The sequence below is a fragment of the Seriola dumerili genome, unplaced genomic scaffold, assembly GCF_002260705.1.
Source record: "Seriola dumerili isolate Sdu_G_001 unplaced genomic scaffold, Sdu_1.0 BDQW01000149.1, whole genome shotgun sequence".
Classification (NCBI taxonomy): Eukaryota; Metazoa; Chordata; class Actinopteri; order Carangiformes; family Carangidae; genus Seriola; species Seriola dumerili.
The window spans coordinates 1,045,903-1,060,119 of NW_019174404.1; the positions used below are offsets into that span (position 1 = coordinate 1,045,903).

Genomic DNA, 14,217 nt, shown 5'->3' on the forward strand with positions numbered 1-14,217 from the left:
TGTGTGTGTTTTTTTTTTTTTTTAATCTACTTCCCCATTAAAAGCCTTTTTTAACGCTGCGCCTCCATGTTTCTGTTGACTTTCTGTTGTTGTATACTTGTATAAACAGGTAACTCTTGAGATGAAGCACAAAGACTGGTGTCAGTTTTGTTCGCCAATTCAGAATCAGAAAAACTTTACTGATCCACGCAGAGAAATAGTTTTGTTATAAATGCTTAGCACTCAGTTATGAAAGAAGAAGTAAAATAATAATAATAATAATAAATTCACCATAAGTGAATCGAAAACTGTACAAATGCACATGTGCAAAAAGTAATGTGCAAAAAAGGCAAACATGCAAAGTAGATTAACAGTAAATGAATCATAAGGTAAATGGAACGAAAAGTATAATGTGGCATTCAGTGTAGTTTTGTGCCACAACAACCAGAGGTGTGTGTGTGTGTGTGTGTGTGTGTGTGTGTGTGTATATGAAAGATCTTACCTGCTTTATTTTCTGAGCTTGCCAAAGCTGTAGAGAAAAAAAAAAGTATCAAACAGTCAGTTAATGACCGTGTTTCATAAATAAATAAAACTGAAGCCTTTATTTATTTATCTGTTCATAGCTATCCTTGATTTTCTGACTGAATCAACATACTTCCATCACAAAGACTCACTCATCAGCTCAGGTTTTTGAGTCTTTACCTGAGCATCTGTCACTCCTGGAGGCAGAGTCCCTTGTTTGAACCGGTCGAGCAGCTCAACGCTCTCCTGAAGTCGTTTCTGAATTGAGAACAAAAAGGATAAAGTAAAAAGTTAAGTCAGGACAGTTTTTTCATCATCTCAGAAATGTTTTTTCTCTTCCACTATTTAAGCCACCATGACTCAACGTGCAGTAATTGTGTTTTCATCATTCATCTTTCATGCTGATTTTCAGTTGACAAATGAGTTAGCTAAAAGGTAATGAGCCGCTTTCTGTGGTGTGATCATTGTCTTAATGCTGAGCAAAATACAAGGTCATGGAGCCCAATTTGTTCTAATGAGCTTGCCATCTGTGTGTGTGTGTGTGTGTGTGTGTGTGTGTGTGTGTGTGTGTGTGTGTGTGTGTGTGTGTGTGTGTGTGTTGTTAGGTTATTTTCTCTGCATTTGTGTGCACAGTGTTAGGTGCTGCACTTTGCCTTGTGTGCAAGTGAGCTTTGTGTGTGTTGTGTGTGTGTGTGTGTGTGTGTGTGTGTGTGTGTGTGTGTGATCCTATGCAAAAATCACATCAAACCCTGTTCAACTCTCGTCATTAGGGGCAAGTTGAGGCTACGCCTGGCCCAGTAGGGTGCAGGATGTGTGTGTGTGTGTGTGTGTGTGTGTGTGAGCGCACACACTCTCTTCACCCCTCACAGCTGCCCCACTTGTCCACACCTCATCACATCCCAGGAGCTACTGCCGCTATTACTGTCACCAAAGAGCCCGCTAACAGCTTCATTACCCAGGGCACCAGAGCACTGATTACCGCAACACAACCGAGACCTGGGGAAATGTTAGGACGGGCAGAGCAGTCCAGCGTTTAGAGATGACGGCCCAGAAACCAAAAGGTCACAGATTTGTTCCCGGCCACAGAGAAGAATAAGTATGTTAAAAAAAAATTGGTCACATTAAATGATTTTAAAAAGTCACAGACATTTTAAGCACTGAAATGACCAAGTTTTATTCCTCCTCCTTTCATGTAACATTACTGTGCAGCCATTTTGGTCTGGAAAGAGACTTTGTCAAACCTTGTTAACTTTGCGTTTAAATAAAAGGTAAAATAAGAACTGAAAAGTCAGACTGTATAACCGCCTGTAACCTCAGGAAGTTGCTTCCTTGTTCTCTGCAGGTTTCATCTGAACGTCTCAAAAACAGTGAACGGAGAGCAGCGTAACACCAAAGGCAAAAATACATAACATTTTCTATTTCTGTTACTTTGTATTTTTACTATTTTGCAGTTCTTGGCTGGATACTGAAATCTTGCCATTCTGCTTTTGTGGTATTCATCCAGGAGCTCTGCTGTGAGCTACTGTAATTCTGTTAATGCCACTTCTGTTCATGAGACACTAACTGCATGTCGGCCTGTCCTGAAAGAGGAATCTCTAGTCTGTCGCTCTAAGGTTTCTCCCATTCTCTTTTCTAGTGTTTTTCTGTTAAGTCCATGGTCTAAGGACAGAAGATGTCATCCTTAGACCCCTGACAATCTGTGCAATCTGTGCTTTGGTTTAATGTATATCTGAAATCATGACATCACATCAGGCTAGCCTCAGTTTCACTATAGCTTTTGTAATACAGTGCCATCCTTCATTTAGAATTTATTTGATCTGTCTTTCGGACAAATTGGCATCCACTGCAGCAGCTATAAGAAACTGAAACCTTGGTGATTTTAACAAAGTTTATCAACATTTACTTTGTGAGCACAGAAAAAGATCTTCTAGGGCTTATGGGAAATGGTGTTTGTTAAAGGCCACTAACATACATACAGAAAGATTAGATCATTTTTCATAAAACTACCATCCTTATCCAAATATATAAAGTGAGCCACGTGACACACTGTTGAGAAAGGTTCTGTTCCAAGCCTGTATTTTAGTTATTTAAGTTGTTAACAGATGTCAGTGGGATTTTGAATGAGGTTTTCTTACTTCTGGAACAGAACCTGGAAGTTCTGGTTTCACTTTGGTTCTCAAATGAACCATCTGGGACAAACTTGTGATAAATAAATAGGCTTTATATAGACTTTATTAGTGTGATTTCTCCAAAGATTCTGAGTGGATTGTGTTTGTTTGCACACTTTAGAGTGACAGCGTCTCCATCTATATATAATCCCTCAAATACAAAACAAAAGAGAGCTAAACGGCAAATAGCAGTACTCTGATAAAGTCCAAATCCTCAGACCAGAAGAGATAACCTGGGCTGCATTACTGAATGAGTTACTCTTAATCCACTCCCCAAGAAACTAGCACTGCAGTGTCGTTCAGCATGGTACACAGTCCTTGTCTGCTCAATAGAAACTGTCCAATCAAAACACACATTAAAAGATGGTTCAGTTCAGTTTTCATCAGACCAGATCCAAAAAATCAAGTTTGTGTACCTCTGTCACAAGGAGGGTGCTGGGGTCAATCACATCCAGGAAGTGTCTGAACCGACCAAAGAACGTTTTCTAACAGAGGAAGAAAACACGATAAAAACATCATCCACATTAAAGGAAAATAAAACATTCAATTTGTTTAGGTGGCCATTTATATGATTAAATAGTCATTTTTTATCTAAACATCATTAGGAGATGCATTATGTGGTCTTTAAAAGTTTGCATTTTCAACATGCAATCACAGAACTGCAGAGTTGGGATGAAAAAGTTCAGAAAAGTTCTATATACAGGTAAAATAACTCTATATTCTGTTCAAACATCTGCAGCCAAATGAGATTCTGGATTGTTTCTGTAAGCAGAGAGAGGCAGACAGATTCCAGCTGACGCTCAGTAAACAGTGATATAACAGCGTGCCAGCTGTTTTGACACACCAGGTGGAGGCTCCTCATTAATACCTCTGACAAACTGTTTCTTATCTGCATCTTTTAGGGACCCAAATCCACTCACACCATTTGCAATCAGTTTCTATAATGACTGTACCAGAAACACCTTTATTCATTACCGAGCATAAGGAATAATTCCAGAAATATACCAGCACACCATTCAGCCCTGAAAGCCACCCATCCCCATTCCTCCCCAACTTAATTTTAATTACACTAACTGCTAATTTGGATGAAAATCTGGTATCTAGCTCACTGCTGTGCCTTGTGATTTCCTGAACATATGGATGCTTGGTAAAAACATGGCACGGGGGGAATAGCTCTCTAAATCTGTTAAAGTCTATTTATCCACCACCACTACCTTTCCAACTTCACCAGTTTGAGCTGACACTGGTGAGCAGTGGAAACCAGGGGGACTCATCTTACCTTTACTCCAAGGTTAACAGTCGCTTCATTGGTGACCTGTCTGTCACCTAACTGTTCCATTTGTGGTTTAATTGCTGAATTTAATTATTATTTTCATTTGTTTTGGACCTGCTCTCATATACATTAATCAATCCTTCCTGAATGCGTTATATATTTTGAACATGTGTTGTTTGGTTTCCATGTCAACACCATGTGTCCATCTAAGCACTAGTATATTATTAAGTTGATAATTATACAGGCTAAATGTCACATTCATAAGAGTAAATTTACCAAATAAGTTTTCACTTTTTCTAAAGACACACTAAAAAATATATGCAAACAACTCTTACTTTAGAGAAAGTGGTTCAACTTGCAAATGTGTTGTCAAACATTTATTTTGTTATATTTGTTATTAGTTATTTTTCAAATTAAATTATTTACTTTCTGAGACTAAATCAGAGGAGATGTTCCTGCGTTCATGGTTCCCAGGATAAGAACCCATTAGAACTTAAAGCCAATTCGCCTCTAATATTTCATGTCATGTCCAAGCTGACCCAGAAGCTTAAGTGCTGATGAAGATCTAGCTTCCAGATTTATATTGGTGTAATTTTGGCATTAGCACCTTGAGAATAAAAGGATCCGTTGGTTTAAAATTGTTTTAAGAGATTTGACCGGTGGTTAAAATTGTCTTACAGATGGATAAACATTTGGAGTTATATTAGAGTAATTTTGGCATTAGTATATAGAATGACAAGAGCCGCTGATTTAAAATGTTTATAGAGTTGGGGTTTTATCTCGCGCTGCGTTCACGGGACCAAGTATTTTTTGAGGCAACACATCATGTCCAAGCTGACCAAGAAGCTTAAAACACGGTGAAAGTGCTACATATCAAGAGTTGTATTACAGTTTTATTTATATTTGTGTCATACGGGGCCACTGGCGCTAGTGGAAGTCGATTTAAAATTATTTTGGAGAGAGATGACCGTTTGGATTTTCTCTCGCGCTGCGTTCAAGGTTCCAAGTATTTGAACTTTACGCCTGTTCATAACATGTCCAAGCTAACCGAGAAACTCAAATACGAAGAACGTGCTGGTTTCGACAGTGATAATGTTAGCTTAATTGTCTTTTCCCAGACATGAGTTAAACAAAACGCTTTTCACGTACACCGCTGGTAACCAGATAGTTACTTTAATGCTAATGTTGAAATGCTAGGTGTAGTCTGTTTACAAGATACAGTAGATGCTAAAAGTACAGTTTAATTACCTCAACTACAGCGTGACACTAGGATGTGTAAAGGCCTGTTTATGTGCAGATAAAACAGACTGCTGTCTGCACACATGAAGTTGAGTTCCTGTTACAGACTTTAGTCGAAGTGAAAAACAAAAGTACCTGGTCGAAACGAGACTTGCCATACTGAAAGGTCGGATATTCAGACATGCTGCTGCACACGCACACCAATCTACACCAGTATTCTCCCTATTCACGTTATAAAACCTTTCACAAACACTTCATGGGGCTGCAGCTGACGGGCTGGCGGTCAATATTCAGCTGCTCACTAGCCGAGTTGCATTACGGGTAATGTAGTTTTTCCAGGGTGCTTTAGAAAGGGCAGTATATAAGAAAAACGGACTACACTTCCCAGGAGTACATGCTTTGTTTTCATTGATTTAAAGAGGATGTCAACAAGTAAAGTGCAAATGCATAAGTTAAGAGTAAAACAGACCAAAATATGAGGCTTTTTGAGTTGAAATGTTGACGAAGCACTCAGGTAGGTGGTTGTGTTCAAAGAGGATAACATAGCCCCCTAGTGGTGTCTTTGAATTAAAGTCACCAGTATCGACTTGGGCAGAGGTTGGACAAAAAAACATGAACACCTTACATTAAAATTCAATACAACAGCACAATTAATAATTCTACGGAAAATAACTCTGAAAATTTTACAGTAATTTTCTGTTTTTCAAAATTGTGTACAAAAGTCTGTAAAATTACAGAAATTCTCTGTGAATTAACAGCCAAACTTCTATTTTAAGCATTTTGCCAACAATAATGAATTACATTTATTTCCCATTATTTTAAAGAAAAATTACTGTATTATTTATACGGCATTTTTTCTACTTTCTTAAACTACATACAAATCTATGTAAAATGACAGCAATTATCTGTAATTAATAATGTAGCTTGTTGTTATAAAGGTTAATGTCCATACCAACAATTTAAAGATTTTCTCTGTAATTTTAGGGTAAATCTTATTAGTTTTACATTTATTTGAAGTACTGGAATGTATCCAAGTATGTACTGGAAGGAAAGCAGGAAAATGGTTTATCTCTCTCTCTCTCTCTCTCTCTCTCTCTCTCTCTCTCTCTCTCTCTCTCTCTCCTATGGACAACTTAGAATGCTCAATTAATTAAATGTGTTTGTACTAGTAATCAGAGTCCCTGGAAGAAACACAAGGAGAACATGCAAGCAACACTGCAAGAAAGAACCAGGGTTGAAGCTGAACCCAGGCACGTCTTGTTGTTGTCTTACTGCCTGGACTTTACTAGGCTGTGTATTTGTGCATGCACTATATACCATAAAAGAAAGCAGTACAAATTTGACAATGACCAATTCATTTGCTGTGGCCACCAGATTTCCATCAGCTCAGGGAACCTTGTTCAATAAACAATAATAACAGAATCACTTTAACTCATCTTAACATTTTGTAGTTTAAATCAACCTTTCTAACCTCAGCACTGATCATAGTTTAGATTCAGACTTTAACATATACAAATCGCTTCTACACATGCATAATATTTCCACATGCAGAAACCTGAATTTGTCATGGAGATTTATTTTACAGGTTAACAAATGTTGATTTACAACTACAAACACTGGAATTATTTGTTATTGTCACTTTACAAGCTCAGAGTCATTTTGACTTTTGATTTTGATTTTTGATTCTGCCATCCCTATGAAAACACATAAGGAAAAATAAGGACATGTTAAGCAGCTCCTCTTTTGACTATGAAATGTTTTTGAAGCATTCTAAGGACTTCAGAACATAAAAGAGGAATCAATCATCCATTTAAACCTTATTTAGCATATACTGTAATATAAACAAGACTTTATGAATAAATCTGAACAAATGATACATGGGAAGAATTTGTAGAACAGATTTCTATTTATATATATATTAAAAAAAAAACAACAACAAAAAAACAGTGGTGAGGCAACAGAAAAGACACAGAAAGAGGAAGAGCTTCAGTCAATGTCTGTATACACATACAAAGCACAAAACTGTAAAATTTGGTGCTCCAAATTCCTGCAAGTGTGTGACACTGAGGTTACAAGTAGAACTTAAATTCAGGTGTAAAAATATGATCAAAAAGATCTCTGACACAGGTTATCAGCCCAGCTCGGCCAAGTACCGTTAGCATAGCAATCGCTAAGTTATCAGCTAACGCTAGCACTAGCTGGCTAGCTTGGTTAGCAAGGTGCATCTTCACCTGAACTGTGATATTAACAGGGATGCTAATTTTGGCTAGCAAAGAAATAAGCTTAAAACAAAATGTACTTACCGGAAAAAATTAAACCACCGACTCCACTTTTTAGAACAACTGAACGCCGAACAAGACATTTTCAGGCAGACATGTCGGAGCTACTGTTGACGAACTCAAAATACAACAAGTCAAATGGCGACACATCGCTCTGACCTCATATCCGGATTAATCTGTGCGTCAATCACGCAGTAGCCACGCCCTAAACCCACTCTGCTTTAACGTCTATTTTCTTTTAAATAGGACCATAATTTGAAAAATGAACACCATGTTGTATTGAAGAAAATTTCAAACTAGCGATTCAGACCATAAACACATAACGAAAACGTGCTGTACTGAGGTAACAAATCAAGTGACAAGTAGGGCCATTTTCCCATAGACTTCAGTACAATCGGACTTCTTTTTGCAACTAGTGGAGTCGCCCCCTGATGGTATTTCGATAGAATGCAAGGTCTGGCACTTCCGCATTGGCTTGGATTTTTTTTTGTGATGTTGTTTGTGTTCATGTCGTTTATTTCGGATTAAACAATGCTATAGACAGATAAACAAATGTCATTAACTATGTATGTTTACACTGCGTCATTAACGTGTGTTAAAGTAAAAAGATAACCGCGATTAGCGCGCTAGCCATAACAGCATTTTTTTCAATATATAAGTAGCTAATTTTACTGCGTGTTGCTAGGATGTGTTAATGTTGTCAGCAGGTTTAAAGCTTAAACGAACTCGGCATGAGAGGTAAATGAGTAAAGTGAATGAGTAAAGTGACTGAGGAAACTGTCCTGTACACACTTGTACACTTGGACAGAGAGGACCAGGAAACACATTGAGGAGCAGAAGTCTCCCGCGCAGCTATCGCTTGGTCTGGACTTGTCTCCAGCCTACCACTCATGGTTCCCATCGCCGGGCATCACCCAGTTCCTCATTGTTCACCCATGTCCCAGATGACAACTCAGAGATTTGTGAGTAATATCTAACATGCTATTTTGTTTGTAACCAAGTTAATTTGTTGGTCTAAGACACACACACTGAGCAAGAGAGAGAGAGAGAGAGAAGCCAGAGCTAACTGCTAAGCTAAAGTAACAATCAGTTCTGAATAGCATGTAAACAAACGCTGAATCAGTGAAAGTCGCTATAAGCAGCAGAGAGCTGTGGGTGCTAGAGCAGAACTGGTAAGTTTAAATGTACAGCAGGTAGTTAGTCACTGTAATGAAGAAAACAACATTAACTGTGTTCAGATAGAGCAGCAATAAACTCTACCGGTAACAGAAACTCCAGAGACTAGCGATGAGACACTGCAGTGACGTCAGCACGTAAACGGTCACTCACTGCTGTTAATGAAAGGTAATGTACTCTTTGATTACTAATTATTGGAATCAGCCCTGAAAAATCTGTTGATCCCAATTGCTGTTAGTCAATTTAGGCTAATTCTGTCCTTGATGTGTTATTCAGTTAATACCAAGCAATACACCATGAATAAATCCAAGTTTATGTTAAGTTCTATGTGCTTTTATACAGTACATAATATATACAGTTCATCATACTATTTGCCATTTAAAAAAAAAAAAAAAAACGTAGCATACAGCTCTGATCATAGGTGCTATCTTCATCTCTAATGTGGTGTTCCTTAACTAGTTATGAAATAAGTACAATAAAGTAATTTGATAAACATGACCTACTCTGTCTCTTTCCAGTCTGCTGAGATCAAGAACTGCCAGGTGAGATGCTGTGATGCATTGTGGGGTTTTTAGTATCAAAGAACTTCAGGTCTTCTTTCAGCCTTGCAGGTAGCACTCTTCCAAACACACATATTTGCACCTGATGCAAACAGATTGATTTACTCACTGGTGTTAAATGTCTTTAGTTTGATCTGAACTTAATATAAACATTGATGTGTGTAGGTTAGATGGCAGTCACTGTACTAGAACCTGGCGTAAAGTGCAACTCAAGTGTCTTTGCTAGTTTCGGACTGATGCAGTTGTAATTTTTCCATCCAGTGCACACATTGTTTAAATAGCCAGTTGAACAAAAACCTGGTCTTAAGTAAGTGTCACAATATATCACCATTATTTTAAGAGCACATTGTCAATATGCGCCTACATAGGTGGGTGCACAGCGTTTCTGTTCAGCACAAGCAGAGTTCTGAAGATGAGCTTCAGGTGTTTGATGTTTAGTCCGGTGGAACATTAGGATGCAGCCACAGAAGGTCAGAGCATTCTTTGTCGGTACAGATCATTTAAATAACATTTGTTTAAGCTTTATTAAAGTAATGGTAAACAAAAAAATAATTAAATAATACTTTTTAAGGACTTTATGGTAAATTTTAGTGTCTCCAGTTATTTCTTTTTTCCCTCCAGATGCTCCAAGGATCCAGCTGATTACTGGCAGTTTGAAGGTGTTTTCTTCATCTGCCAGGTTGCACCGTCACTTCTGGTAAAGATTCATTGATCTTTGTGGAATGTTTTGATTTTACTTATTAATACACTGTATAGTTGGGATTCTGACATAAAAGATAGTGTAATGTTTGTCCACATATGTTGTCAGAACTATATGGAGAATACTGTGGAAAACAAGATAAAACTGAATTGGAAAATACAAGCTAAAAAACAACAGACCACAACCCCCCTCTTTCAGAGGTGACATCATCACCTCCTCATTATAGTAACCTTAACAGGCCAGATAGACCAATGGAGAAATGCCAGTTTTAGTTCTTCAGATCATCCCGGGGCTCTGAAGAACTATTTGTGAATAATTGTAAATTTACTTCTGAATATATTAAATAAAGGTGTTATAAAGTCAATAGTGGTGTGTTTTCTTATTTGTAATTAAGTTTCCAACCCCACTTCAGTTGAAAGACTACATACAGAGACTTTACAATTTAATTTGCATTTTTTCAGTATATTATATTTAATGAGAAATGTAAGAAAATTGATCTGAATCTGAATAATTAAATATTGTATTTAGATTGTGCTTCTACAGGTTTTTAACATTACTTTACATACTTAAAGATTAAATGTTAACACAAATACTGCAAGTTGAAGTTTGAGATGATTTTAATCCGTTTTACACATTATTTTTTACTTTATCTTCCAAAACAAAAGGTTTACTTTACAATATTAAGCATGTGTTAATATTTAATTGATTGACACTTAATTTTATTATTAGGAAAAAGTTTCTCTGCTGAACTATGAGTGGCATCACTGTATTGAACGTGTTTGATCATAATAAATTAGGAAAAATCTGTAAAATAACAGTTTTCCTCTGTAGAAATATTAATGAAACTTTCCGTAAATTTATTGTTTTTACACTTTATTTGAATTAGGATATTTTCCTTTTTTTTTTAGTGTGGCGTTTCTAAAATCCTGGCTATAGCCCTGCTTATGATATTGTTAGTGCCCTATGATAAGATTTGAACTGCATTGAAATTAGATTAAGATGAGTAGTTTAATTTAAAGTTGTTGGATTATCCAATGTCTACAACACAAGCTTCTTAATTCACAATATCGCCACTGGACTATATTTTTATTGGCTCTCCTCACAGGTAAAACAGGTGCAATCACAGCCTTTGTCAATTGATTACCAAACAGTTCTGACTGATTATGTGTTATTAATCAATATGTATATCAGTTAAACAAAGATAGGTTAGACCTGAAGCTTACACTGCATTAAAGAGTTGGGTTTTGACATTTTAGTAAAATATTTTCAAAACTTTTTAAAATAATTCTGTTAAGATGTACATGCAACAAAATGTGTAATTAACTTTACATAAAGAGCTCAAACCCAAACGACTTAAAAAGAACTCAAACTAGGAGGTGGTTTAGTTAAATGACCCTAAATGTTATGTACATTTTTCTTTGCTAATAAAAAGAAGAAAGAAGGAGCTGTTACCATCCTAGAAAACCAACCCTAAATGCAAACATGAAAACTCCTAAACAAAACCCACACAAACACACCCCAAAGAAAGATTTACAACCAAACATACAGTGAGCAAGAAACACAAAATATTCTTTATTAAATATACAAAATTTGTGAAACAGAATTGCATCACGAATTGTAAACTTTCCAATCTTACATACTACCTTAAGCACACTCCACCGGCTACACAATCAAGGACAAAAAAATACAATCAATTTAAACTTAAATAAAAACTTTAAAATGGAAGACATGGAAGGAGGACGTTTATTCTTGCGCTTCATAAGTGCTGAGTCACATTAAATATGTCTCTACAGTCATCTATGCACTTGATATTGCGATCGCACAGCAGAACTGAGATGATGAGACGGTTTTGGATGATTTCTGTATGCTTCAAGCTCACGGGCTAGTCGTCGTCGTGGTGTCAAAGTAGGCCAAGTGCTTAAATCACAGAGCGATTAGAAAGTGCAGTACGGTGTAAAGTAGATCTAACTATACCGATATCAGGCAGACAGGTACAGTAGAGTTATGTTCTGATGATTAAGTAGTGCAAGAACATCCACAAATGCTGTTAAAAGTGGCATCATATCAGAATACTTTATGGTGTATCAATCTGCTCCATAGATTAAGTTTCAAGGCTTTTTTTTTTTTTTTGGCATTTCACAGGAAATTACTGTTACTGCTCATTTTCTACTGGTATGCATACAATTTAATTTTGTGCAGTGATCTAAAATAAAAACATCATAAAGCATCAGAGGAAAGAAAATAAAAACTTTCAGTGAACAGATGGCTTTTCCTTTTCAAAACCTGCCCCAGGCCCCCGACGAGTAAAATGAAGTGCTCGAAATTTTTAATGATCGTTAAAACAAAAACAAAAATAAGGCAGCATTTGGCATTTCAGTACGGCATATATGCGGTAAAAATGCAGTATATATCCCTTTATAACACCTGAAAGCAGTAGCGCTATGCGTGCTTGAGCAGATGTGACACACAGACACTGAGGGAGTGGGAGTCAAGTACCAGCATGTCGCAGGCATTTTCTCGACGTGGTGGAAGTCGTGTCGATAACGCACACATGGGAAGGCAGAAGCATGAGATCAGAGAAGCTGTGATGGCTCATCTTGATACTGTTCGGATTCTGAGTGATACTGTCTTCACCTGATAACACCATGACCCTACACAACAATCTGTTAGCTTATGTGGCTGAGCATTATGGGTAATTTCAAGACATGCCCATAGAACAGAAAGAAGGAAAAACAAGAGGCGAAAAAGAGGAGGGAAAAGATAAAACAGCACTTGTCGCGCGTGGAAAATAAAACCACTCACTCGCTGGCTAAGAACACTTTTGAACATTCATGAGCTACAATCAGTTCCCAGTAATGTGCACGTGACGAGGCTGAACTCTCACACCGCTCGTTTGGTTTGTGGTTTCAAAAACTAGCCAGAGCACTTGATATTTTTATTAGGGAACATTTGTAGAGTGTCAATCCAAAACAACATGTTAACCACCTGGGAAAAGTGACGCCAGTCACTCACAGAGGTGTAAATCATTACAGGAACACCTCATAAGAAACATGTGACTCATCAAATAGAAATTTTATTTATTATCTATTTATTATAAATTTAATTTCTGTGGAGTTTTTTTTAATAAATCAAATAGCTTTGGGTTTTTAACAGTTAGACTAAATGATCAATTGATTGATGTTAACTCTGATTTCCTTCCTTCTAGACAGCCACTGGTTTGAGTTCATTTCAGTTAAGCATGAAAAAAAAAAAAAAAAAAAAAAAAAACACCTGCAGAAACTTGAAAGTTGCTGCACTGAACATTTTGTTGCCTTAATATCGTCAGTGGCGTGTTACCGTTGTGTGATACAGGATTTGTGAGCAGGGATTTGACTGAAACCGAATCCTGGACGCTACAAAATCCAAAGCCTGATGGTCAGGTCCTACAACTGTCATCAATTAGTCAATTAACCAATTTTTCAAGCCAAAGCGACAAATGTTTGATGGTTTAAGTTTCTCAAATGTGATTTTTCTTGTCTTTTTGTTTGTTAATTTGGACGAAACAGAAACCTTGACAATGTCACGTCACATTCTAGGAAACGCTTATCACTATTTTCTTTACTTTTTGTAGAGCAAACAATTAATCCATCACTGCCGGTTCAAACTGGCCCTGCTGTCAACTGCATTGCTAAGACAAAATCAACAAAGCTGACAGATGATAGATTCAGGCTTCAAGTCTCTGCAACTTGATTTTCATGCTGCACTGAAATAAACTAAATAAACAGTCTAAAAACTGATGGTAGCACTTTAAAGGAAGTTTATATTTTACATCGTTATGGATTGAAACCCTACAATTTCTCTCTTTTCCGTTTATGTGATAGAAGTGACGTGTGAGGTGAAAAGGAGGGATCAGTGTTTCTACAATCAGGAGCCCAAAATGGAAGAACCTAGGCTGTAAACCCTGTGTGAGCTTAAAACCAACTGGCTGTGTGAACCTGAAAACAACCTGAGGACCCTCTACATTCAGAACCGCCCCGACCCAGACCCTTTTAGACGAGAACGTGTTTCAGTACAGTAAAGCATGCCGACTGGAAAACATCGCCTCGACATCTCTCAGTGCCTAAATATTTGTATCAAAAAGGACAGCATAGCAGTGAAAAGACTAAAGAGCTGTTGTGGAGGTTAGAGTGAACAGATGAGGACTGGACTGCAAACCCCCCGCCCACCCCCCCACCCCCCCTAACGCTTCGTCACTTGAACTTGGAGCGCACTTGCAGGAGAGTGGGCTTCTGCTCCATGATGCGCACCAGCAGCGTGTCAATGTAGTCCTCCAGATCTCTGA

The 14,217-nt window shown here is 37.4% G+C and overlaps 1 protein-coding gene across 1 annotated transcript in view; it reads right to left on the reverse strand.

The window, feature by feature from the left end:
- The window catches only part of LOC111225621 (sideroflexin-5-like), a 28,618-nt gene extending 23,203 nt beyond the window's left edge, over window positions 1-5,415 (reverse strand). Inside the window, exons 1-4 of the mRNA XM_022750600.1 lie at window positions 5,317-5,415; window positions 3,086-3,154; window positions 682-759; window positions 482-508 (exon numbers count right to left, since the gene is read on the reverse strand). Of these exons, the coding sequence (XP_022606321.1) occupies window positions 482-508; window positions 682-759; window positions 3,086-3,154; window positions 5,317-5,364 (222 nt within the window). The 5' untranslated portion in view covers window positions 5,365-5,415. The remainder of the gene's footprint in view (window positions 1-481; window positions 509-681; window positions 760-3,085; window positions 3,155-5,316) is intronic.
- Window positions 5,416-14,217: the final 8,802 nt, after the last annotated feature.